The 23,258-nt window shown below is 41.3% G+C and overlaps 3 protein-coding genes across 3 annotated transcripts; all 3 read left to right on the top strand.

Moving 5' to 3' along the window:
* The first annotated feature begins 56 nt into the window (after positions 1-56).
* Positions 57-6,623, top strand: LOC111966010 (matrin-3). The gene is made up of 10 exons (XM_070444296.1): positions 57-129; positions 641-1,634; positions 1,859-1,920; positions 2,155-2,193; positions 2,283-2,360; positions 4,849-4,963; positions 5,207-5,332; positions 5,475-5,600; positions 5,688-5,812; positions 6,022-6,623. The coding sequence occupies exons 2-10, from the start codon at positions 666-668 to the stop codon at positions 6,473-6,475; spliced, it is 2,094 nt and encodes a 697-aa protein (XP_070300397.1). The 5' UTR covers positions 57-129; positions 641-665; the 3' UTR covers positions 6,476-6,623.
* A 3,607-nt stretch (positions 6,624-10,230) lies between these two features.
* Positions 10,231-13,141, top strand: LOC111966008 (uncharacterized). Its single transcript, XM_070444292.1, has 7 exons — positions 10,231-10,342; positions 10,463-10,516; positions 10,743-10,876; positions 10,996-11,141; positions 11,354-11,935; positions 12,288-12,409; positions 12,699-13,141. Exons 4-5 carry the CDS (start codon positions 11,008-11,010, stop codon positions 11,736-11,738), a joined length of 519 nt encoding a protein of 172 aa, XP_070300393.1. The 5' UTR covers positions 10,231-10,342; positions 10,463-10,516; positions 10,743-10,876; positions 10,996-11,007; the 3' UTR covers positions 11,739-11,935; positions 12,288-12,409; positions 12,699-13,141.
* Positions 13,142-16,075: 2,934 nt separating this feature from the next.
* On the top strand, positions 16,076-22,623 carry LOC111966006 (transmembrane protein 216). The gene is made up of 5 exons (XM_023990451.2): positions 16,076-16,172; positions 18,911-19,004; positions 19,146-19,238; positions 19,477-19,678; positions 22,469-22,623. Exons 2-5 carry the CDS (start codon positions 18,989-18,991, stop codon positions 22,482-22,484), a joined length of 327 nt encoding a protein of 108 aa, XP_023846219.1. The 5' UTR covers positions 16,076-16,172; positions 18,911-18,988; the 3' UTR covers positions 22,485-22,623.
* Positions 22,624-23,258: the final 635 nt, after the last annotated feature.

Raw genomic sequence — 23,258 nt, 5'->3', positions numbered from 1 at the left:
TACCCTGTTTTCATATAGTACAAACCGCAATCGACTTTTACTTTGTACAAAATTATTGTAGTTTACCTTTCACTTCCGGTTCCGGTTTAGACGCCTGTGAAGCGCGCAGCTCCTTCGCTACAGGTTACGGTAAGATACTTAATGAATAAAGTTGCATACCGATATTTATGTCAAGTCTTTATATGTATTCACTAATTATCTTCAGCTTTCAAAAATGGTGGTTTGTAGATAGCCTAGTTTATCGAGCTAACATGAGAGGAAGTTAGCTTGCTTACGTCAACGTTAGCTTTGCTAGTTCAGCCAGTGTCAGTTTCGTTTTAGTAAATTTATCCTATTCATTTRGATGGTCTACAATATCTAGCTAGCTATCTATGTCATTTTTATCACTTGCATGAGCAACCCTTTCAGGCCTATGGTTTGGCTCCATGTCAGGGCTAACTAACGTTCGTTCAGCCAGCATTTGCCAGATGACGTTAGCTAGCATGACGGTTCGGGCAAGGCCTGCCGGTTATCGCCAGCATGTCACCTACAAGGAATCAGCCAAGATAGYCCCCGCCCCCAAGTTTCCTGATATTGAATCSATYTTCCCCTAGATTGCTTRTTTGACCCRTCATCTCTTCACTGGCAACTTTCTRTACAGAGATTTGATACGTTTACGTTCCAGCATGTCTCACAACTACTCCTACAGACGACCACCACCAGCTAAAGATCTAAGAGCCAGCGCTTTRGACTCTCCAGATCACCTGCACCCTGGAGACCACGGTCACAATGTTTACAGATCGTCCCAGGAGCCACCGTCTCATTCCACAATACCATCCTACCCATCCTCCTCATCCAGAGCCTCCGCTGCCAACGAGTCCCCTTACTCCTTCTCACTACGCCAGTCAGACCCTTACTCCTCTCTAAGTCGGTCAGACCAAATTCTGACCCTCCTGAGCAGCTGTGGGCTCGAGCCCAAAGACTTGTCTCTACTAGCCGAGATGCCTGAGGAGCTCATCACTGTGGAGAACCTACCACGTCTGCTCCTGGAGATCAGAAAGAAGAGGGCGACACAGCAGCCACCATATCCAGCTATGATCTCTTACCCCCCTGCTGCCACATCTCGCCCCCCCACTGRTACCCCTCCTCCAGGCRGTGCGTGGGAGCAGGGTGACCAGAGTCGTTCTCAGCCATTAGACTACCCATTGGACCCCCACCACGCTCTTCCCCCTTCCCAACTCCTTCCCARAGAACAGGCTGAGCCCTGGCAACTAGATCGTCATSGCAACCCGATGCAGTACACACGCTCTCGCCTAGAACCTGTGCCTGTCCGAGTTGTGGACTACCACTATGGTAAAGAAACTCCCAGAAGTTACCAAACTCCTAGGTCCACTTACAGCACGGCCCAAGGWGGAAGCAGCAACAGCTGGAAACCCCCCAACTCATCCCAACCAGCAGTAGATTACAGGTACCCACCACCACCAGCTACAAACTACAGACCACGCCCAGACCAAGATGTCCCAGTTGTCACAATCAAGATGGCCACCTCTGYCAACACTCCCACCAAGAAGGCTGCTCTTGACTTCCACGGAGAAATCCCCCAAARGTTTCCTTATTCGTGCTCTCTCTGCGATATTACTGTGCTCTCTGAAAAGGTAAGTAGCTTACTCCTCTTATTTCTGTTGAATCTGCATTATCTGGGTCTCAGGTAGGTTCATGTGTGTGTGAAAGGGTCCAACGTGTATGAATCTTAAGCCTATTTGTGCCACTAATAATATACAGTTACTGCTACGTATGTTAGAATACAGCCTATGCATTATCTTAAATATGAACAATCAGTGAGTACTTATTTTTTTMGTCATTTTTGTTGTTGTTGRAGTTCTGGTTCACYCACYTCAATGGAACTCAACATGCAGACGGACAGCTCACACTTCTTCAAATGTGAGTAATCACATACTCAATATGTTTTTCCAGTTCTCCACTCAACAGCATGACACAAGCATTTTGCTATATATCTGCTAAATATGTGTATGTGGCCAATACATTTGATGACGTTTCGAACTCTTACTGTCAATATTGATATTGTAATAGGCCTAGCTTAAATCGATTAAGTTCCTAAATTGTTCAGCTTTTTAAAAAATCATTCCATCTCTTCTTCCTGTGCCTACGTTTTAGGTATCCTGAATGGGATTGCCYGATGCAGACCGCCAGAAGGTAAGTGAATATCTCTCTGTCTCTGTGTGTGTGTGTGCTTGGTATTAATGTAGCATAGATCTTAACTACAGGCCTTTTAATCCCTTTAGTGGTGACGACCACACAGACAGACCAAGGGTTGAAGAGAAGACTGGTGAACCTTCCCATAGGTCTATTAACTACTTAGGTAAACTAACTGCATTAGCTTGCCTCTACATAATACAGTGCCTTCAGAAAGTATTCATACCCCTTGACTTATTCTACATTTTGTTGTTACAGCCTGAATTCAAAATGGATTAAGTATACTTTGTTCTCTCTCGCCCATCTACACACAATACCCCATAATGACAAAGTGAAAACATGTTTTTTGAAATTGTTGCAAATGTAATGAAAATGAAATACAGAAATCAAATTTACATAAGTATTCACACTCCTGAGAACGACAGACTAACCTTGTCAGCTCAGGGATTCGATCCAGCAACCTTTCGGTTACTGCATGTTAGACTCACCTTTGGCAGTGATTACAATGCATGTTAGACTCACCTTTGGCAGTGATTACAGCTGTGAGTCTTTCTGGGTAAATTTCGAGGAGCTTTGCACACCTGAATTGTACACTATTTGCACATTTATTCTTTTTTAAATTCTTCATTCTCTGTCAAGTTGGTTGTTGATCATTGCAAAACAGCCATTTAAGTTTTGCCATAGATTTTCAAACTGATTTAAGGTCAACTGTAACTAGGCCACTCAGGAACATTCAATGTCATCTTGGTAAGCAACTCCAGTGTATATTTGGCCTTGAGTTGTAGGTTATGTCTTGCTGAAAAGTGAATTTGTTTCCCAGTGTCGGTTGAAAACAGACTGAACCAGGTTTTCCTCTAGGATTTTGCCTGCGCTTTGCTCTATTCTGTTTCATTTTATCCTAAAAAACTCCCTAGTACTTGTCGATGACGAGCATACCCATAACATGATGTAGAAATACCATGCTTGAAAATATTAAGAGTGGTACTCAGTGAGGTGTTGTGTTGGTGATGCCCCAAACATAATGCTTTGTATTCAGGACATAAAGTAAACATTTTGGCCACCTTTTTAGCAGTTTTACTTTATTGTAAACCGGATGCATGTTTGGAATATTTTTATGCTGTACAAGCTTCCTTCTTTCACTCTGTCATTTAGGTTAGTAGGTAGCCTAGTGGTTAGAGCATTGGGACAGTAACGGAAAGGTTGCTGGATCGAATCCCTGAGCTGACAAGGTTAAAGTCTGTTGTTCTGCCCCTGAGCAAGGCAGTTAACCCACTGTTCCCCGGGCGCCAAAGACATGGATGTTGATTTAAGGCAGCCCCCCTCCGTACCTCTCTGATTCAGAGGGGTTGGGTTAAATGCGGAAGACACATTTCAGTTGAAGGCATTCAGTTGTACAGCTGACTAGTATCCCCCCTTTTCCCTTTAGTATTGTGGCTTAACTACAAAGTTGTTGATCCTCAGTTTTCTCCAATCACAGCCATTAAACTCTGTAACTGTTTTAAAGTTACCATTCACCTCATGGTGAAATCCCTGAGAGGTTTCCTTCCTCTCCGGCAACTGAGTGAGGAAGGACACCTGTATCTTTGTAGTGACTGGGTGTATTGACACACCATCCAAAGTGTAATTAATAACTTCCTATGCTCAAAGTGATATTCAATGTCTGCTTTATATTTTTACCCATCTACCAATACGTGCCATTCTTTGTGAGGCATTGGAAAACCTCCCTGGTCTTTGTGGCTGAATCTGTGTTTGAAGTTCAATGCTCGACTGAGGGACCTTACAGATCATTGTATGTGTGGGGTACAGAGATGAGGTAGTCATTCAAAATACATATAAACACTAGTATTGAACACAGAATGAGTCCTTGCAACTTGTTAAAGACATTTTTAATCCTGAACTTATTAAGGCTTGCCATAAACAGGTGGTTGAATACATATTGGCATTTCAGCTTTTCATTTTTCATTCATTTGTTAACATTTCTCAGAACATAATTCCACTTTTACATTATGTGGGCAGGCCAGTGACACAAAATCTCAATTTAATCCATTTTATATTCAGGCTGAAACACAACAATGTGGAATAAGTCAAGGGTGTGAATACTTCCTGTATTACTTCCTGTCCATTTTATCAGACACTTTTATCAAGCATACATTTTGGTATTTCGAATTTTAAATATTATTTTATTTTACCTTATTTAACTAGGCAAGTCAGTTAAGAACAAATTCTTATTTTCAATGACGGCCTAGGAACAGTGGGTTAACTGCCTTGTTCAGGGCAGAACGACAGATTTTGTCCTTGTCAGTTCGGGGATTCGATCTTGCAACCTTTTGGTTACAAGTCCAACGCTCTAACCGCTAGGCTACTTGCCGCCCCGACACTCTGGTGTTGGTACGCCATGTTCTACAAACAGCACACCAGGACCATTGCTTTGACGGTATATGTCTGATTTATTCATATAACATATTAACGTGTCAGTAACTTACCTTTTATATTGTCCTGTAGGTAAACCGTCAAGTAGCGGCTCTAGAAAAAACGTAGACACTAAGACAAAGGTTACAAAGGTTTTGTTGTTCTCCTGTTGTTTCTGGTTTATTACTATCTAGTTTCCCCCTTTTTTTAGTTTTCACATTGTCGTTTTACTTGCCATAATTCTAGGGAGTGGCAAAGTGGTTTGTGCCAAATTTACTGCCCGGTCTCTCAACGAAGATGGTTGAAGGACCTGATTAAACCGTTTGGTGAAGTTGTGAAAGTCATCATGTTCCCTGCTTTGGTAAGAAGACTAGTAGCCTATTCATTCTGCCATCTATTCAAATACCTAATATATGTGTTTTCAATTCCTATGAAATTGGGTCAAAAGTCTTGTATTGACTGAATAATAATTGAGAAAATCTTATATTCATCATCATGTAAGTATAGAAATAGAATCGCCACCCATCATGGCCTCATTGACTACAATAGGGATATCCATTCTAGTTATAATGTTTTRATGGTTCTTGTAATGCTGCATCTTCAGGCGTTTGTGGAGTTGGGGTCAACGGACCAGGCCGCCGATATTGTGACATACTACCTCAGTAACCCAGTGATGGTGAAAYGAGGACAAGTCACCTTCTCTGTCTCGTCAACATTTAATTTCCTACAGGTACATTTTTACAAGATTAATTCATTTACTAAATCTTTGTTAAATTTGGTTGAAGGGGTAATTGAAGATTTTTCCCTAAAACAACCACACACGCACACAGTATTATTCAATGAGTTAAATAAATCCATTTACGTCCATATAGAGTTCCCGGGTGTTGAGTTTTTCCCCTGTGCCTCCTGGTAAAGAGTCTGCCGCGTGGAAAAGAGAGTTACTGGCCGTAGCGGAAGGATTTGGACCTGTGGKGCACTCTCTATTCTTACCTACGCAGGTATTAAACAGCATATTGCTTTGAAWTTTTMYGGGGTCTTTGTTATAGTATACTACAATTTGCTTACCGTGTATTCTGTCCTCTTAGGCATTTGTGGAAATGACGAATGCACTGGATGCACAGAAGCTTGTTGAACACCATACGTCCAAACACCTGAAAATAGATGAGATACATATTAAAGTGGCCTTCTCATCAGAGTATGATACATTTCGGTAAGTTGATGCGTCCCCTGTTGTGCTATTACCTTTTGTTTTGCATGTAAACATGCATTAATTATGGCTTCTGAATTCAGATTGTCAGACACTGTCACTGTTATAACCACTGTATTAAAGGAGAAATAGTTAATTTAGACTCTGTAAAAGCCAGAAAACATGGAAATAAAAGTGTTGTCTGTAAACCTTTTTTCCATCACATCATGCAGGACCATGTCTGAGAGGAAGTCTTCAGACAGGAAGTCTTCAGACAGAAAGTCTCCAGACAGGAGCAGGAAGTCTGAAGACAGATCTAAGAGGAAGAGAACCCCAAGCCCCGGAAGGCGGTCCCTCAGCCCCAGGAGAGATTCACCAACCTCCTCAAAAAGGAGGAGGAGTAGAGAGAGGGATAGCGACCGTCATAAAGAACGAGTGAAATCAAACAGTGGGGGTAAAAGCAGGCCAAAGTCCCCCAGAAAACAGAGCTCCAGTCGGTCCTCCAGAAGCCCTCACAGGCCAAGGTCCCCCAGCAAACAGAGCTCCAGTCGGTCCTCCAGAAGCCCTCGCAGGCCAAGGTCCCCCAGCAAACAGAGCTCCAGTCGGTCCTCCAGAAGCCTCGCAGGCCAAGGTCCCCAGCAAACAGAGCTCCAGTCGGTCCTCCAGAACGCCTCACTCCCATACTAAAGAGCGGGTGTCCAGTGAGAAGGTATCCCCCATTTCACATCCACTCGCTCACAACCTCCCATCAAGAATAAGGCCACATCCCAGTCCTCCACTGTGATGGAGAAGTCCAAAAAGGCTGTCGACACGATTGACCAGAGCAAGCAAGAAACTGAGACCCAGGACAGCCAGGAGGATGGAGCCATGGAGGCCTGTGAAATGGACAGTGACATCGAGGGGATGGCCGTGTATGGGGAGGATGGGGAGGAGAACTCTGACATGTGGAGAGGAGGGAGGGGTAGGGGAGGGAGAGGAACCGCAGGAGAGTGCTGAGGACTTGATCCAGGAGTTTAAAGAACTATGTGAGCCCAGGCAGAAAGCAACCTCTGGGACTGTAGATGATGCTCCTACAGAAGAGCTATCAGCTACCGGGTCAGAACAGGGGAAAGAGCTCTCAGTTACTGGGTCAGAACAGGGGAAAGAGCTCTCAGTTACCGGGTCAGAACAGGGGAAAGAGCTCTCAGCTACCGGGTCAGAACAGGGGAAAGAGCTCTCAGTACGGGTCAGACAGGGGAAAGAGCTCTCAGCTACCGGGTCAGAACAGGGGAAAGAGCTCTCAGCTACCGGGTCAGAACAGGGGAAAGAGCTCTCAGCTACCGGGTCAGAACAGGGGAAAGAGCTCTCAGCTACCGGTCAGAACAGGGGAAAGAGCTCTCAGCTACCGGGTCAGAACAGGGGAAAGAGCTCTCAGCTACCGGGTCAGAACAGGGGAAAAGCTCAGCTACGGTTCAGAACGGAAGATCTCATACGGGTCAGAACAGGGGAAGAGCTCTCAGTACGGGTCAGAACAGGGGAAAGAGCTCTCAGTACGGTGGTACAGAACAGGAGAGTAGTGGTCAGAAGGAATGTGGTGAAGACCAGAAAGGAGATACTTCATACATTATGATGAGGTAAAGTACTGTCGGTCTTTAACATGTAGTTCATCTATACATGCTCTGTCAGGTCTTTAACGTGTAGTTCATCTATACATGCTCTGTCAGGTCTTTAACGTGTAGTTCATCTATACATGCTCTGTCAGGTCTTTAACGTGTAGTTCATCTATACATGCTCTGTCAGGTCTTTAACAGTGTAGTTCATCTATACATGCTCTGTCAGGTCTTTAACGTGTAGTTTCATCTATACATGCTCTGTCAGGTCTTTAACGTGTAGTTCATCTATACATGCTCTGTCAGGTTTTAACTGTAGTTCATCTATACATGCTCTGTCAGGTCTTTAACGTGTAGTTCATCTATACATGCTCTGTCAGGTCTTTAACGTGTAGTTCATCTATACATGCTCTGTCAGGTCTTTAACGTGTAGTTCATCTATACATGCTCTGTCAGGTCTTTAACGTGTAGTTCATCTATAACATGCTCTGTCAGGTCTTTAACGTGTAGTTCATCTATACATGCTCTGTCAGGTCTTTATACGTGTAGTTCATCTATACATGCTCTGTCAGGTCTTTTAACGTGTAGTTCATCTATACATGCTCTGTCAGGTCTTTTAACGTGTAGTTCATCTATACATGCTCTGTCAGGTCTTTAACGTGTAGTTCATCTATACATGCTCTGTCAGGTCTTTAACGTGTAGTTCATCTATACATGCTCTGTCAGGTCTTTAACGTGTAGTTCATCTATACATGCTCTGTCAGGTCTTTAACGTGTAGTTCATCTCTATACATGCTCTGTCAGGTCTTTAACGTGTAGTTCATCTATACATGCTCTTCAGGTCTTTAACGTGTAGTTCATCTATACATGCTCTGTCAGGTCTTTAACGTTAGTTTTCATCTATACATGCTCTGTCAGGTTCTTTAACGTGTAGTTCATCTATACATGCTCTGTCAGGTCTTTAACGTGTAGTTCATCTATACATGCTCTGTCAGGTCTTTAACGTGTAGTTTCATCTATACATGCTCTGTCAGGTCTTTAACGTGTAGTTCATCTATACATGCTCTGTCAGGTTCTTTAACATGTAGTTCATCTATACATGCTCTGTCAGGTCTTTAACGTGTAGTTCATCTATACATGCTCTGTCAGGTCTTTAACGTGTAGTTCATCTATACATGCTCTGTCAGGTTTTAAACGTGTAGTTCATCTATACATGCTCTGTCAGGTCTTTAACGTGTAGTTCATCTATACATGCTCTGTCAGGTCTTTAACGTGTAGTTCATCTATACATGCTCTGTCAGGTCTTTAACGTGTAGTTCATCTATACATGCTCTGTCAGGTTCTTTAACTGTAGTTCATCTATACATGCTCTGTCAGGTCTTTAACTGTAGTTCATCTATACTGCTCTGTCGTCTTTAACATGTAGTTCATCTATACATGCTCTGTCAGGTCTTTAACGTGTAGTTCATCTATACATGCTCTGTCAGGTCTTTAACGTGTAGTTCATCTATACATGCTCTGTCAGGTCTTTAACGTGTAGTTCATCTATACATGCTCTGTCAGGTCTTTAACGTGTAGTTCATCTATACATGCTCTGTCAGGTCTTTAACGTGTAGTTCATCTATACATGCTCTGTCAGGTCTTTAACGTGTAGTTCATCTATACATGCTCTGTCAGGTCTTTAACGTGTAGTTCATCTATACATGCTCTGTCAGGTCTTTAACGTGTAGTTCATCTATACATGCTCTGTCAGGTCTTAACGTGTAGTTCATCTATACATGCTCTGTCAGGTCTTTAACGTGTAGTTCATCTATACATGCTCTGTCAGGTCTTTAACGTGTAGTTCATCTATACATGCTCTGTCAGGTCTTTAACGTGTAGTTCATCTATACATGCTCTGTCAGGTCTTTAACGTGTAGTTCATCTATACATGCTCTGTCAGGTCTTTAACGTGTAGTTCATCTATACATGCTCTGTCAGGTCTTTAACGTGTAGTTCATCTATACATGCTCTGTCAGGTCTTTAACGTGTAGTTCATCTATACATGCTCTGTCAGGTCTTTAACGTGTAGTTCATCTATACATGCTCTGTCAGGTCTTTAACGTGTAGTTCATCATACATGCTCTGTCAGGTCTTTAACTGTGTAGTTCATCTATACATGCTCTGTCAGGTCTTTAACGTGTAGTTCATCTATACATGCTCTGTCAGGTCTTTAACGTGTAGTTCATCTATACATGCTCTGTCAGGTCTTTAACGTGTAGTTCATCTATACATGCTCTGTCAGGTCTTTACGTGTAGTTCATCTATACATGCTCTGTCAGTCTTTAACGTGTAGTTCATCTATACATGCTCTGTCAGGTCTTTAACGTGTAGTTCATCTATACATGCTCTGTCAGGTCTTTAACGTGTAGTTCATCTATACATGCTCTGTCAGGTCTTTAACGTGTAGTTCATCTATACATGCTCTGTCAGGTCTTTAACGTGTAGTTCATCTATACATGCTCGTGTCAGGTCTTTAACGTGTAGTTCATCTATACATGCTCTGTCAGGTCTTTAACGTGTAGTTCATCTATACATGCTTCTGTCAGGTCTTTAACGTGTAGTTCATCTATACATGCTCTGTCAGGTCTTTAACGTGTAGTTCATCTATACATGCTCTGTCAGGTCTTTAACGTGTAGTTCATCTATACATGCTCTGTCAGGTCTTTAACGTGTAGTTCATCTATACATGCTCTGTCAGGTCTTTAACGTGTAGTTCATCTATACATGCTCTGTCAGGTCTTTAACGTGTAGTTCATCTATTTAATAAGTCAAATTGAAAAAAGACAAGTAACATAGTTCCAATATGTAAAATACAAGGTGTCATGTTTTGATGTTTGTTCCCCTCAGCCTGATTTCCCAGAGGACCTTGAGAATCTTATTACATTGGATGAGCTGGAGGAGGATTCCTCAGGTGATAACCAAGGTGACTTATTACTCAACCCCTAGCAACCCGACCACAGATTCCATTCAAACTTCAGCACTTTTAAAGAAAGAGTAACATTGTTATAAAGGTCATTGATTGTATGTCTATCTTACATTGCAGATAACCAGTCAACAGATGAGATCAAGAGCAGATCCAAGAGCAAGGTGAGCAAATCTGTATATATTTTAAATTATTGTTTCTGATGTGTTCTGTGAGTCAGTACTGGTCATCTGTTTAGAATTGTTCATTCAACTGGGGAAGATTGGTTTTAAGCAATATGTCAGTCTAACACCATATATACGATCTGGGTTGAGTGGGTTCATTGCAGCTTTAGTTAACTATTGTCAATAAGGTTTGTTACAACCACACCTGTAAAATATTTTCATTTCAGCCTCAGGACGTGATCAGACACCTGGTAGAGTGATCTACGTCAAAAACCTTCCCAGAAGCTTCTATACGGATAGTGACTTCCTGAAGATTGTTAAAGGCTTTGGGAGAGTGCACCGCTATTTGATCCTTCGCAACGGTGAAGAGGTATTTTCCCAACAGAAGGAAATCTAAAATGGAGTCGATCCTAATGATGTACTACAAGGCTGATCACATTTTGTTGTTTCCAGTAACCATGGTCCTCCTCCTTCTCTCATCTCTCTCAGGGCTTCATTGAGATGGAGAGGTCTTCTGATGCGACAAAGGCTTTAAGAGAGCTGCGTTATAATGGCTGTAAATTATACGGCCAGAAGTTGATCATCCTGCGGTCTCAGAAATACAAAAGACTAACAACAGGGTTGGTGCTGCTCTGCTAAACAGACGTATACACACTCAGTCCCATTCCGTGTGGGAGCCACTGATAATTGATGTTTCTCTGTCTCTTCTGATAAAACATGATCAACAGGGATATTTTCTATGTGCAGTGATTTCTGCCTATCTATCTGAAGGTAAACGTTTCTAAACTACTTATATAATTCTGGACTAAAAAGGAATTATCTTATTTTGTCAGGTGGAAACCTGAACTGATTCTAAAAGTGATCGGAAGAAAGATCACTTGAGTACTAGAAGCAGTAGCAGGATAAGGAGTGGACGGACCAGCAGTCACTCAAAGTCAGTGGCTAAGGACGACAAGACAAAAGAGAAGGACGACAAGACAAAAGAGAAGGACGACAAGACAAAGAAGAAGGACGGGACAAGACAAAAGAGAAGGACGAGGAGACAATGGAGAAGGACGAGGAGACAATGGAGAAGGAGAAGGAGAAGAGAAGGACGAGGAGACAATGGAGAAGGACGAGGAGACAATGGAGAAGGACGAGGAGACAATGGAGAAGGACGAGGAGACAAAAGAGAAAGACATCACGACAAGTACGCTCCAAGCCAGCCCAACACTGTGACAAGGAGGACATAGGAGCGTCTGAAGGAATATTGACAAATCCTCCAACAGTGAAGACCAAAAGGATGCCCCTGTCCCTGCTGCTGAGAAAGAGAAGCAGGCCTGTAGCAACGAGGATAATGCAGAAACCAAGATGGAGGATAATGTGGAAACGGGACCAGATTCCATGAAGACTGGTATGGAGTCATCGTTCCAGGCCAACAACCCAGTGGGTAAGGTTTTGGATGTGATTTATAGCCTCACTGCACTCTACGGTAGCTTGGTCTCAGATCTGTTGTCTTCTTCTATAGCCTGGTCCCAGATCTGCTGTCTCTTTCTATAACCTGGTCCCAGATCTGTGTTTGTGCTCTTGGAATAGGCAAGAGAGCACAATAAGACTGGACCCAGGCTACTGCCATGTCTCCTTTCAAGAAAATTAACAAAATTACCTTTTTAGACTTCATCGCTGAAACAACTATTTTAATTTGTTTGCTTTGAAACACTACCAAGTTGTGCAGCAATGAACTAGTAAGAGGCATTGTCTTTATGAAGTACAGTACTATGTTTTCTAATGCGTTGTTACAGGAAGAGAATTCATTAAACCTGTCATGGGCTACTTCTGCGACCTGTGTCAAGTCATCTATGTCAATGAGGACGAAGCAAAGAACCAACACTGCAGCAGCCTCTGTCACTATCTGAAGTTTATGGTAAAGCACCAGAATCCTGTTTGAATCTCATCACAATTATCTCACTTGAGTTTTCTTTGTTCTATACTTATGGTAAAGAAGCAATGGTTGGCCGCTCTTTTATAGTCCCTATTACCAAATAATGTAAGTCACAGGTGTGAGGTTTGAAAAAGGAGGATCATGGAGTGGATAGGTCGCGGATATCAATTCTTTACATTATTCAACCAACATTTCTGTGCATTTATTTGCTGTGTACATTACATGTTTACCTGGATGAATACTGAGCTGTATGATTTGTGTTGTCTCACAGGAACATTCAGGTAAAGACACAGCCTCTAGCTAAAAAGATGTCCCATCTCTGGAGGAAGTTGACAAGATGACAGTTTTAGGCCCAATTTGACGGGAAGTGTACAATTGCACACTTCCGGAGGAGTGTGGAGAATCTGGATTTTTCTTTATATTGCACTCAAGAAGAACGGCACGGGTTTACCTAATCCACGAGAGGCTCTTTGTGAAACTCATCCTAGAACAATAAATGAGATTGCAGATTAGGTCTCAGACGTTAATCTGTATTGGTTTATATGAACAAATGTTCAGCACCTACCTACATATATTGTTATGTTTGTGTTAGAATAGCTCAGATCTACTTTCTGTAACGTGAATTGTTCGGTTTTCCTATGTTATTTGTTTTCAAGATTTGTTTGAATTTGAACTGCATTCTAAACGATTGTTAATAAACGTGTTTAATTATTGCATTTTTGTAATTTAACATTCTTCAAGCAAGATAACATCACCGCCTTCTAGTTTGCTCTAGGTTCAGGATTATAATTAAAGAGGTATTAAACCCTGGATGACTGACACTATATATTGGCCAATGAAAGGCTCTGAAGGCACCGGTCGGCCATATTGGCACTCCATAGGAATGAATGGAATTCTACAGTATTTCAAGTAAATTACTAAGTATTATATAGGTGTGTAATTATATATATATGGATATTTTGTAGTAACATTAGTACTTTCTACAAATTATACTTAAAAGGAAAATGTTTATTTTATTATGTTTAGCTCACATAATTTAAGTGCATTAAGATGTCTGTAATAGAATAAACGTGACCAAAAACAAATGTAGATATTTAAAGGAATTTCTATATTTTCCAAAATGTTTTGTTASAGTAGTGGCTTCAAAACAGTGCCCCATGTCAGTCATCTATTTGTCAACAGCTGGTGAGCGATGTCTAATATTAAAGAAGTCTCGAGGTATTGCTCACCTGAGGTAGAGTACCTTATGATAAGCTGTAGACCACACTATCTACCGAGAGAGTACTCRATATTATTTGTAGCTGTCTATTTACCACCACAAAACGATGCTGGCACTAAGACCGCACTCAACCAGCTGTATAAGACCATAAGCAAACAAGAAAATTCTCATCCAGAAACTGCTCCTAGTGGCCGCAAACTTAAATCCGTTTTACCTCATTTCTACCAGCATGTCACGCACAACCAGAGGGAAGTCCACACACGGAGACGCATACAAAGCTCTTCTTCGCCCTCCATTTGGCAAATCTGACCATAATTCTATCCTGATTCCTGCTTACAAGCAGGAAATACCAGTGACTCGCTCTATATGGAAGTGATCAGATGACGCGGATGCTACACTACAGTACTGTTTTGCTAGTGTAACCGATGTGAAATGCCTAGCTAGTTAGCTGTGGTGCGCACTAATAGCCTTTCAAACAGTGACGTCACTCGCTTTGAGACCTTGAAGTAGTGGTTCCCCTTGCTCTGCAAGGGCCGCGGCTTTTGTGGAGTGATGGGTAACGATGCTTCGTGGGTGACTGTTGTTGATGTGTGCAGAGGGTCCCTGGTTCGCGCCTGGGTATGGGCGAGGGGACGGACGTAAAGTTAAACTGTTACACTAGCACAGACTGGAATATGTTCCGGAATTCATCAAATGGCATTGAGGAGTACACCACCTCAGTCATAGGCTTCATCAATAAGTGCATCGACAACGTCGTCCCCACAGTTGACCGTACATACCTATCTCAACCAGATGYCATGGATTACAGGCAACATCCGCATCAAGCTAAAGGAACTGTCGCTTTCAAGGAGTGGGACGCTAATCCGGACGCTTATAAGAAATTCTGCTACGCCCTCAGACGAACCATCAAACAGGCAAAGCRTCAATACAGGATTAAGATTGAATCCTACTACACCGGCTCTGATGCTCGTCGGATGTGGCAGGGCTTGAAAACTATTACGGACTACAAAGGGAAATCCAGCCGCAAGCTGCCCAGTGATGCGAGCCTACCAGATGAGCTAAATGCCTTTTATGCTCGCTTCGAGTATTTTACACAGCTGCTACTCACTGTTTATTATCTATGCATAGTCACTTTACCCCTACCTACATGCACAAATTACCGACTAACCTGTACCCCGGCACACTGACTCAGTACCAGTACACCCYGTATATGCACTCAGGCTATCCGGAAGGCCAAAGTTAGTTACTTTAAGGAGCAGTTCYCTCTCTGTGGGTCTAACCCCAAGAAGTTCTGGAAAACAGTTAAAGACCTGGAGAATAAACCTTCCTCCTCACAGCTGCTCATGTCCCTTAATGTTGATGATGTGGTTGTTACTGACAAGAAGCACATGGCTGAGCTCTTTAATCACCACTTCATTAAGTCAGGATTCCTATTTGACTCAGCCATGCCTCCTTGCCAGTCCAACATTTCCTCATCTCCCATCCCTTCAAATGTGACTATCCCCAATGCTCCTTCCTCTTTTTCCCCTGCCCTGCTACAAAGTTTCTCCCTGCAGGCGGTCACTGAGTCCGTAGTACATTTTTTGTTTACAGAAATAACAAAACATGCCGAAAAGCTGTTGTGTTGTTCAATGTCACGAGGTAAAAAATCCCTTGTTTAGTATCCTCCGTTTCCACTCACTCGTGTAGCTGTATAGTCAGTTTGTTTGTTGTTGGTATTGGCTACCTTAATGTTCTGGTTGCTAGCGCCATCATGAAAAAGGGCATGAGGAAAGCCCTACAATATTATGCTTTTCTAAGTAGTGAGAACGCTCAAGAGCAGGCAATGTTGAAAAGTAATTTAGACATGTTGTACTTTTCTTAAATATAGTTGTGTAATCGACTAAAACAAACAGACAAGAACATTGCGTTTGGAAAATATCATTTTTTTTGTTGCTGTGAGCCAAATGAGGTAACCTAGGTAACCACAGTATTTTCTTTACAGGCTGCCTTGGTGATGACGTTCTAATACTGACTGGGACGTTGGCGCTGCCCATGCTAAAATAGACTTTTGGCCACTAGAGTTCTCTATCTATCTCTATGGGTGCGGTGTCTGTCTCCATGGTAAATAACCGATGGCGCGTGTCTTGGATCTGAGTGGCGGAAATAGTTTTCATAAATGTGCAGGACAAACTTGTGAACTATAAATTGTCTGCTGCGTTATTAATCGCATGCCTTAATGTGGCATATAGGAGTTGCGCTTTCAGTTTTCAGATATTTACATTTTTAGTAGGCTTAGCCATTGAAGAAGTAACGTTATCCTACTTAACTGCGCTAAGCCACTTAGCTAGCTAGAGAACGTTTTGCTACCTAGCGCTTCTCACGAACAGCACAGCAACGCATGTTAAATGTTTAAGCAAGCGTGCCAATTCAGACATTTTGTAAATACATCACTAAGCATGTACATAATTATATGAATGGAAGATTTAGAAGAAGACTTGTTTAACTGTCATATTTGTCTCATTCTTTGCAGGAAAACATCCAATTGTATCCTTTGTTTTTTGTTGTAATGTAGAATCTGCATCAGCTGCATTTAATAGCTAGTTAACGTCTGCTATTTCATTAGCTACCTGTGATAGCTAACGTTATCTGCATCTTTATTCCTTATATAGTGCACTACTTCTGACCAGAAGCCTATGGTACTATTTGGACATAACGTTAGGACGTCAAAGCTTAGGTTAGGCTGCTTCACACTCACTATGAAGCTCTAGTCTAGAGCAGGTTTCAAACGTTTCTCATATTAAAAATTAATAGTATTCAATGAGTTTTACAATGACGTCGGCAGTGCATGGCTGGCTGAACCAAGTCTCGGCTCTGGAGAACATTTTTTAAAGCCCCACCACTTGTTATCGAAGAGAATTTTACAGTTTAAGCTAATATCCTCCAATTCTAGCACAACATGTCATCGACGCACTAAGAAAACCGTATGCATTTATAACTGGAGTCCTTAATTGAAACCAATAACAAAAGCGGACACCCCCGCCTCCGTTTTGGTAAAAAGCTGAGGGATTGGCCTGGAGAAATGTAACCAATGTTTTGAGGCTATACAGTGTTTTTTTACATTTATATTGTTTACAAACAGAGTTTTTTTTTTTTAAATGAGCAATTTTAGGTTCTGATGGGGTACAACAGTTGAAATAACCTCATGAGGCATTTCTAAGTTTTATTTTTCAAGAATCGATTAGTATATCATGTTATTCCATACCAAAAATGCATTTAGCAACTAAAGATTACATTTTTAAATTACAGTGCATTTATTCTCAACTAGTCTAAAGAAGGCCAGTTTTATTGCTTCAATCAGCACAACAGTTTTCAACTGTGCTAACATAATTGCAAAAGGGTTTTCTAATGATCAATTAGCCTTTTAAAATGCTAAACTTGGATTAGCTAACACAACGTGCCATTGGAACACAGGAGTGATGTTTGCTGATAATGGGCCTATGTAGATATTACATTTTAAAAAATCAGCCGTTTCCAGCTATAATAGTAATTTACAAAGATTAACAATGTCTACACTGTATTTTGGATCAATTTGATGTTATTTTAATGGACAAATGGACATTTCTAAGTGATCCTAAACTTTTGAACAGTATTGTATATCTTTTTTTATTTTTGATCATGCCCCTGAAGTACCTCCACATACCCCACTTTGAGAACTACTAGTCTAGAGAGCACAGTAAACATTTGCTTAGGAGTATTTTTAAGCTCTCCGTGGTTAAGTAGGAAGACATAGATGTCATTGTTGTAAAAAAAACTGTGAGTGTGCTTGGTTTACCATCATCCTAAATTTAAGTATTGAATTATTTTGTCGTATTTTATTATTTTACTTTATGCCAATTTCCCCAAGGTTTGTGTTACTACATTACACAAGCTCACATTTTCAACACGTAACATTTAGTTGAGATACAATATCCTTTTTTATTTAGATTGGTGTTGCTAAATATAAAAGTTCACTGTCATCACGAATAGATTTAAATCGATTGCTTTAAACGGGTTAATATATGTGGGTTGGTAACGTTCATTTTGTTATATGCGCCTGTCTGTTGCAGGACTTAGAACACTTATCATTTTTAAAGGTCCAATGCAGCTGTTTTAATATCAATATCAAATCCTTTCTGGGTAACAATGAAGTACCTGACTGTGATTGTTTTCAATTAAAATGGTCATCTCTCTCCCGACATTCTAGAATTTTGATGACTGTCTTCAACAAATTCTCTTCTTACCAGTGATGTGAAAATTATTCTCAGATTCCGTGTGGCCTTTTGAAAAGTGTTCGTTTAAACAGTGCATACACCGCAAACGTTTGCCCCTTATACTATTGATTTCAATGTGATATCGATTGAAGTGCAATTTTTTTTTACAATTGCATTAGGCTTACCGCGTTGTCGACCCACTTGAATCAAAATGCAACACTTCAGAATGTAGCTAGGTGTCTTCTACAAATTGTCCTGTAACCAGTGATGTACACATTATTTCCATATTCCGTGTGGTTTTTGAGCTGTGTTAGTTTTAACAGGACGTGCAACCTCATCTCCCCCCTCTAAAGTTATTGATTTCAACGTGATAATCGATAGGAGGGAGTGACAAGTGTTGCGTTTCTGTTTCTGTTGTTGTCCCCCGTATCAAAATGCAACATTCCAAAATGTAGCTGACTGTCTTCTGCAGGTTGTTCTCTAACCAGTGAGTACAATTATGTGGTTTTTACATGATCCCCCCCCCCCCCCTAATCGATATGAGTGATTTATTGTTAAAACAACAGGGTGCAGTTTCTAAGGTGCTCATTTAAAAAATACAAGTAATATGGTTACTATTGTTGCACATTTATGTGTAGACAGTACATTTTATGTTTAGGTTTTCAATATATTACAAACTGTTTCTGCATGTTGGTTGTTGATTTGGACACTGTTAACTGTGTTTTTACATTGAGCTATTGAGCTAAATGTTCTGTCAACAGGAAGCAGCGACAGCATCATTTTCAACTTAAGTTTTAGGAATATAAATTGAACTTTCAACATTTTCATTTCCAATGGTATTGGACTTACTCAGGGGGAAAACTGCTCAGTGGGTCCAAAAATGTGCTGTGATTTATTTTTGATGATATAGGCTACCAGAAATCACCAAAATGGGTTTGCCCTGCCTACTCATATCATAGACCCTTGGTTATATCATCTGCCAGCGGGCTACCATTTGCAAGTCTTAGATATGACCTTAACGCCACATCTCAGTTGTCCTCCACACCACTGCAGGTCCTGTTCTACCTCAACGGCTGGTATTTTGCTTCCTACTTCCTTGCTGAGGGTCTGATGTTTGTTTACAAAGGTTTGTAGTCTACTCAAATGACCACACAGAGACATAAACTAATGTTTAATCAATCGCTCACTGCCTGATGTTTTGCAAACCCAGTGTCAAGGCTAAAAGCAAAATGATTGATTTCTAAATATGCCTTTTGTATTTCCACAGGATTGTTGTTACCATACCCACCAGCTAGTCTCACGTTGGACGTTGGGCTACTTCTTGTGTTCCTTGGCTTGGAATCCCTCCGAATATTTTACGGTTTGTGTTTTGTTAAGCTGTATTCTGGGCTACCAGTATGTCTCTGCATCATCACATGGTGTGTTCATTAAAACAAGAATATTCACATTATGTAGCCTACATTGTGTGCTTATAACTTGTCATATTTATTGCCATAATGGCATCTGGTAGTTCTATTTGGCACCTACTGTAGGACTATGCTATATGTCCTTCCTTATGATCATGTGCTAACGTTTTTTTCCGTCCACACTTGTTCCAGGTTGGAAGGGGAACTTAACAGAGCGTTCTCTGGCCATGTCAGTGAGTGTGCTGGTCCTGGTGCCATGCACAGTGCTGTCTGTGTACTACCTGATGCTGCAGACATTCGTCCTGCGCCTGGAGTTCATCCTTAATGCTGTGTTACTCTGCTTCTACAGTCTGGAGATGCTGCTGGGAATCATGTCCATATCTGCTTTCTCCAGGTAGGAGAAACATGACATATAAACTGGTACCCAGGCTTACTCCAGCAAGAATAAACATGACATGACATAGCATGGTTACCAGTCTCTTTCTCTTGGTAGGTTGGGTACCAGTCTCTTTCTCCAGGTATGAGAAACATGACATAGNGTTCAATGTCACGAGGTAAAAAATCCCTTGTTTAGTATCCTCCGTTTCCACTCACTACGTGTAGCTGTATAGTCAGTTTGTTTGTTGTTGGTATTGGCTACCTTAATGTTCTGGTTGCTAGCGCCATCATGAAAAAGGGCATGAGGAAAGCCCTACAATATTATGCTTTTCTAAGTAGTGAGAACGCTCAAGAGCAGGCAATGTTGAAAAGTAATTTAGACATGTTGTACTTTTCTTAAATATAGTTGTGTAATCGACTAAAACAAACAGACAAGAACATTGCGTTTGGAAAATATCATTTTTTGTTGTTGCTGTGAGCCAAATGGGGTAACCTAGGTAACCACAGTATTTTCTTTACAGGCTGCCTTGRGTGATGACGTTCTAATACTGACTGGGACGTTGGCGCTGCCCATGCTAAAATAKACTTTTGGCCACTAGAGTTCTCTATCTATCTCTATGGGTGCGGCGTCTGTCTCCATGGTAAATAAACATGGCGGTGTCTGGTGAGTGGGAAATAGTTTTCATAAATGTGCAGACAACTTGTGAACGATAAATGTCTCTGGTTATTAATCGCATGTCATAATGTGGATATGAGTTGCGCTTTCAGTTTCAAGATAATTTACATTTTAGTAGGCTTAGCATTGAAGAAGTAACGTTATCTACTAACTGGCTAGCCACTTAGCTAAGCTAGAGAACGTTTGCTACCTAGCGTTCTATCACGAACAGCACAGCAACAGCATGTTAAATGTTTAAGCAAGCGTGCCAATCAGACATTTTGTAAATACATCACTGTAAGCATGTACATAATTGATATGAAATGGAAGATTTAGAAGAAGACTTGTTTAACTGCTCATTTGTCTCATTCTTGCAGGAAAACATCCAATTGTATCCTTTGTTTTTTGTTGTAATGTAGAATCTGCATCAGCTGCATTTAATAGCTAGTTAACGTCYGCTATTTCATTAGCTACTGTGATAGCTAACGTTAGTCTGCATCTTTATTCCTTATATAGTGCACTACTTCTGACCAGAGCCCTATGGGTACTGATTTGGGACATAACGTTAGGGACGTCAAAGCTTAGGTTTAGGCTGCTTCACACTCACTATGGAAGCTCTAGTCTAGAGCAGGGGTTCTCAAACGTTTTCTCATATTAAAAAATTAATAGTATTCAATGAGTTTTACAATGACGTCGGCAGTGCATGGCTGGCTGAACCAAGTCTCGGCTCTGGGAAGGAACATTTTTAAAGCCCACCACTTGTTATCGAGAGAGAATTTTACAGTTTAAGCTAATATCCTGCAATTCTACACAATATGTCATGAGGCAGCAAGAAAACGTTGCAGTTTTAAAGCTGGAGTCCTTAATTGAAACAATAACAAAGCGGACACCCCCGCCTCCGTTTTGGTAAAAAGCTGAGGGATTGGCCTGGAGAAATGTAACCAATGTTTTGAGGCTATACAGTGTTTTTTTTTACCATTTATATTGTTTACAAACAGAGTTTTAAAAAAATAAAAATAAACATGACATGACATAGCATGGTTACCAGTCTCTTTCTCTTGTAGGTTGGGTACCAGTCTCTTTCTCCAGGTATGAGAAACATGACATAGCCTGGGTACCAGTCTCTTTCTCCAGTAGGAGAAACATGACATAGCCTGGGTACCAGTCTCTTTCTCCAGTAGGAGAGCCATGACATGGCATAGCCTGGGTACCAGTCTCTTTCTCCAGTAGGAGAGCCATGACATGGCTGCGGTACCAGTCTCTTTCTCCAGTAGGAGAAAAACTGACATAACCTGGGTACCAGTCTCTTTCTCCAGTAGGAGAAACATGACATGGCATAGCCTGGGTACCAGTCTCTTTCTCCAGTAGGAGAAAACATGACATGGCATAGCCTGGGTACCAGTCTCTTTCTCCAGTAGAGAAAACATGACATGGCATAGCCTGGGTACCAGTCTCTTTCTCCAGTAGGAGAAACATGACATGGCATAGCCTGGGTACCAGTCTCTTTCTCCAGTAGGAGAAACATGACATGGCATAGCCTGGGTACCAGTCTCTTTCTCCAGTAGGAGAAACATGACATGGCATAGCCTGGGTACCAGTCTCTTTCTCCAGTAGGAGAAACATGACATGGCATAGCCTGGGTACCAGTCTCTTTCTCCAGTAGGAGAAACATGACATGGCATAGCCTGGTACCAGTCTCTTTCTCCAGTAGGAGAAACATGACATGGCATAGCCTGGGTACCAGTCTCTTTCTCCAGTAGGAGAGCATGACATGGCATAGCCTGGGTACCAGTCTCTTTCTCCAGTAGGAGAGCCTGACATGGCATAGCCTGGATACCAGTCTCTTTCTCCAGTAGGAGAGCCATGACATGGCATAGCTGGTACCAGTCTGTTTATACTCTCTTGCCAACTGAGAGTATAAATGTGGATGCTGGATGTGACCTTGCATAATGTTTCACTGTAAAGCTCCTATATCAGTGATGCTGGATGTGACCTTGCGTAGCGTTTCACTGTAAAGCTCCTATATCAGTGATGCTGGATGTGACCTTGCATAATGTTTCACTGTAAAGCTCCTATATCAGTGATGCTGGATGTGACCTGATCTGTTCAGTGTTTCATGCTCATCAGTTTTTCCTCTATTTTGCTTGTCAGGTCAAAGGTGTACTAAGGAAGACGATTGCTGTAATGTTCCCCATCGTTTCAAGAGGAATGGAAAAAAGGCTTTTCACCAGGATTGTTATGTGAACATATTTAAGTCCCACGTGTTGGAGTTTTTCTATTTTTCTATTGTCTGTTAATAGCCGAATATTTATATTTTTGTAACGATGAAATGTCTTCTATTTTATTTTTTACCTGTTTTTGTATCAACTGTCAATCTTGTATGGTACTAGCAACACTAATGGAATTGTCTTATGAGGTTATTCCGTCTTCTGTGCCTGATAATGGAATTGTCTTATGAGGTTATTCCGTCTTCTGTGCCTGATAATGGAATTTATTTGTACATTTTTTGTTGTTGTTGATGCAGAGCACTATATTTCATTATTATTTACTTTAATAAATACAATTCCTCATTCGTTCATTCACCAGAGGACTTTTTTCCTTGAGTAATTTATATTCCTGATTTGCTGAATCCCACCAGCAGCCTGTGGTTAAACCCAGATCCTAATTGCATAGAACAGGGATGTTGACCAAATATGTGTTGTTGAGCAGTCTGAAGAAACSTTGATACATTTTTGTCAGTCTCTCGAGAGATGGGCAGTTATTATTTTTATTATATATATWTTTTTWWAAACATTTAACAGTTGAAGACATTGAATAAAACGTTTATCCCTAATTACAATTCACAATCAATCTGATGGGGTGGAGCTTTTATGTTCATCAGCAAATGTGGACGAATACGAAATGAGGATGCATGCGCAATAAACCCTGTATGGGGGGGGCA

This window comes from Salvelinus sp. IW2-2015, linkage group LG6.2 (genome assembly GCF_002910315.2).
Source record: "Salvelinus sp. IW2-2015 linkage group LG6.2, ASM291031v2, whole genome shotgun sequence".
Classification (NCBI taxonomy): Eukaryota; Metazoa; Chordata; class Actinopteri; order Salmoniformes; family Salmonidae; genus Salvelinus; species Salvelinus sp. IW2-2015.
The sequence above is the reverse complement of the archived record's forward strand: the minus strand, read 5'-3'. Positions and strand labels throughout refer to the sequence as shown.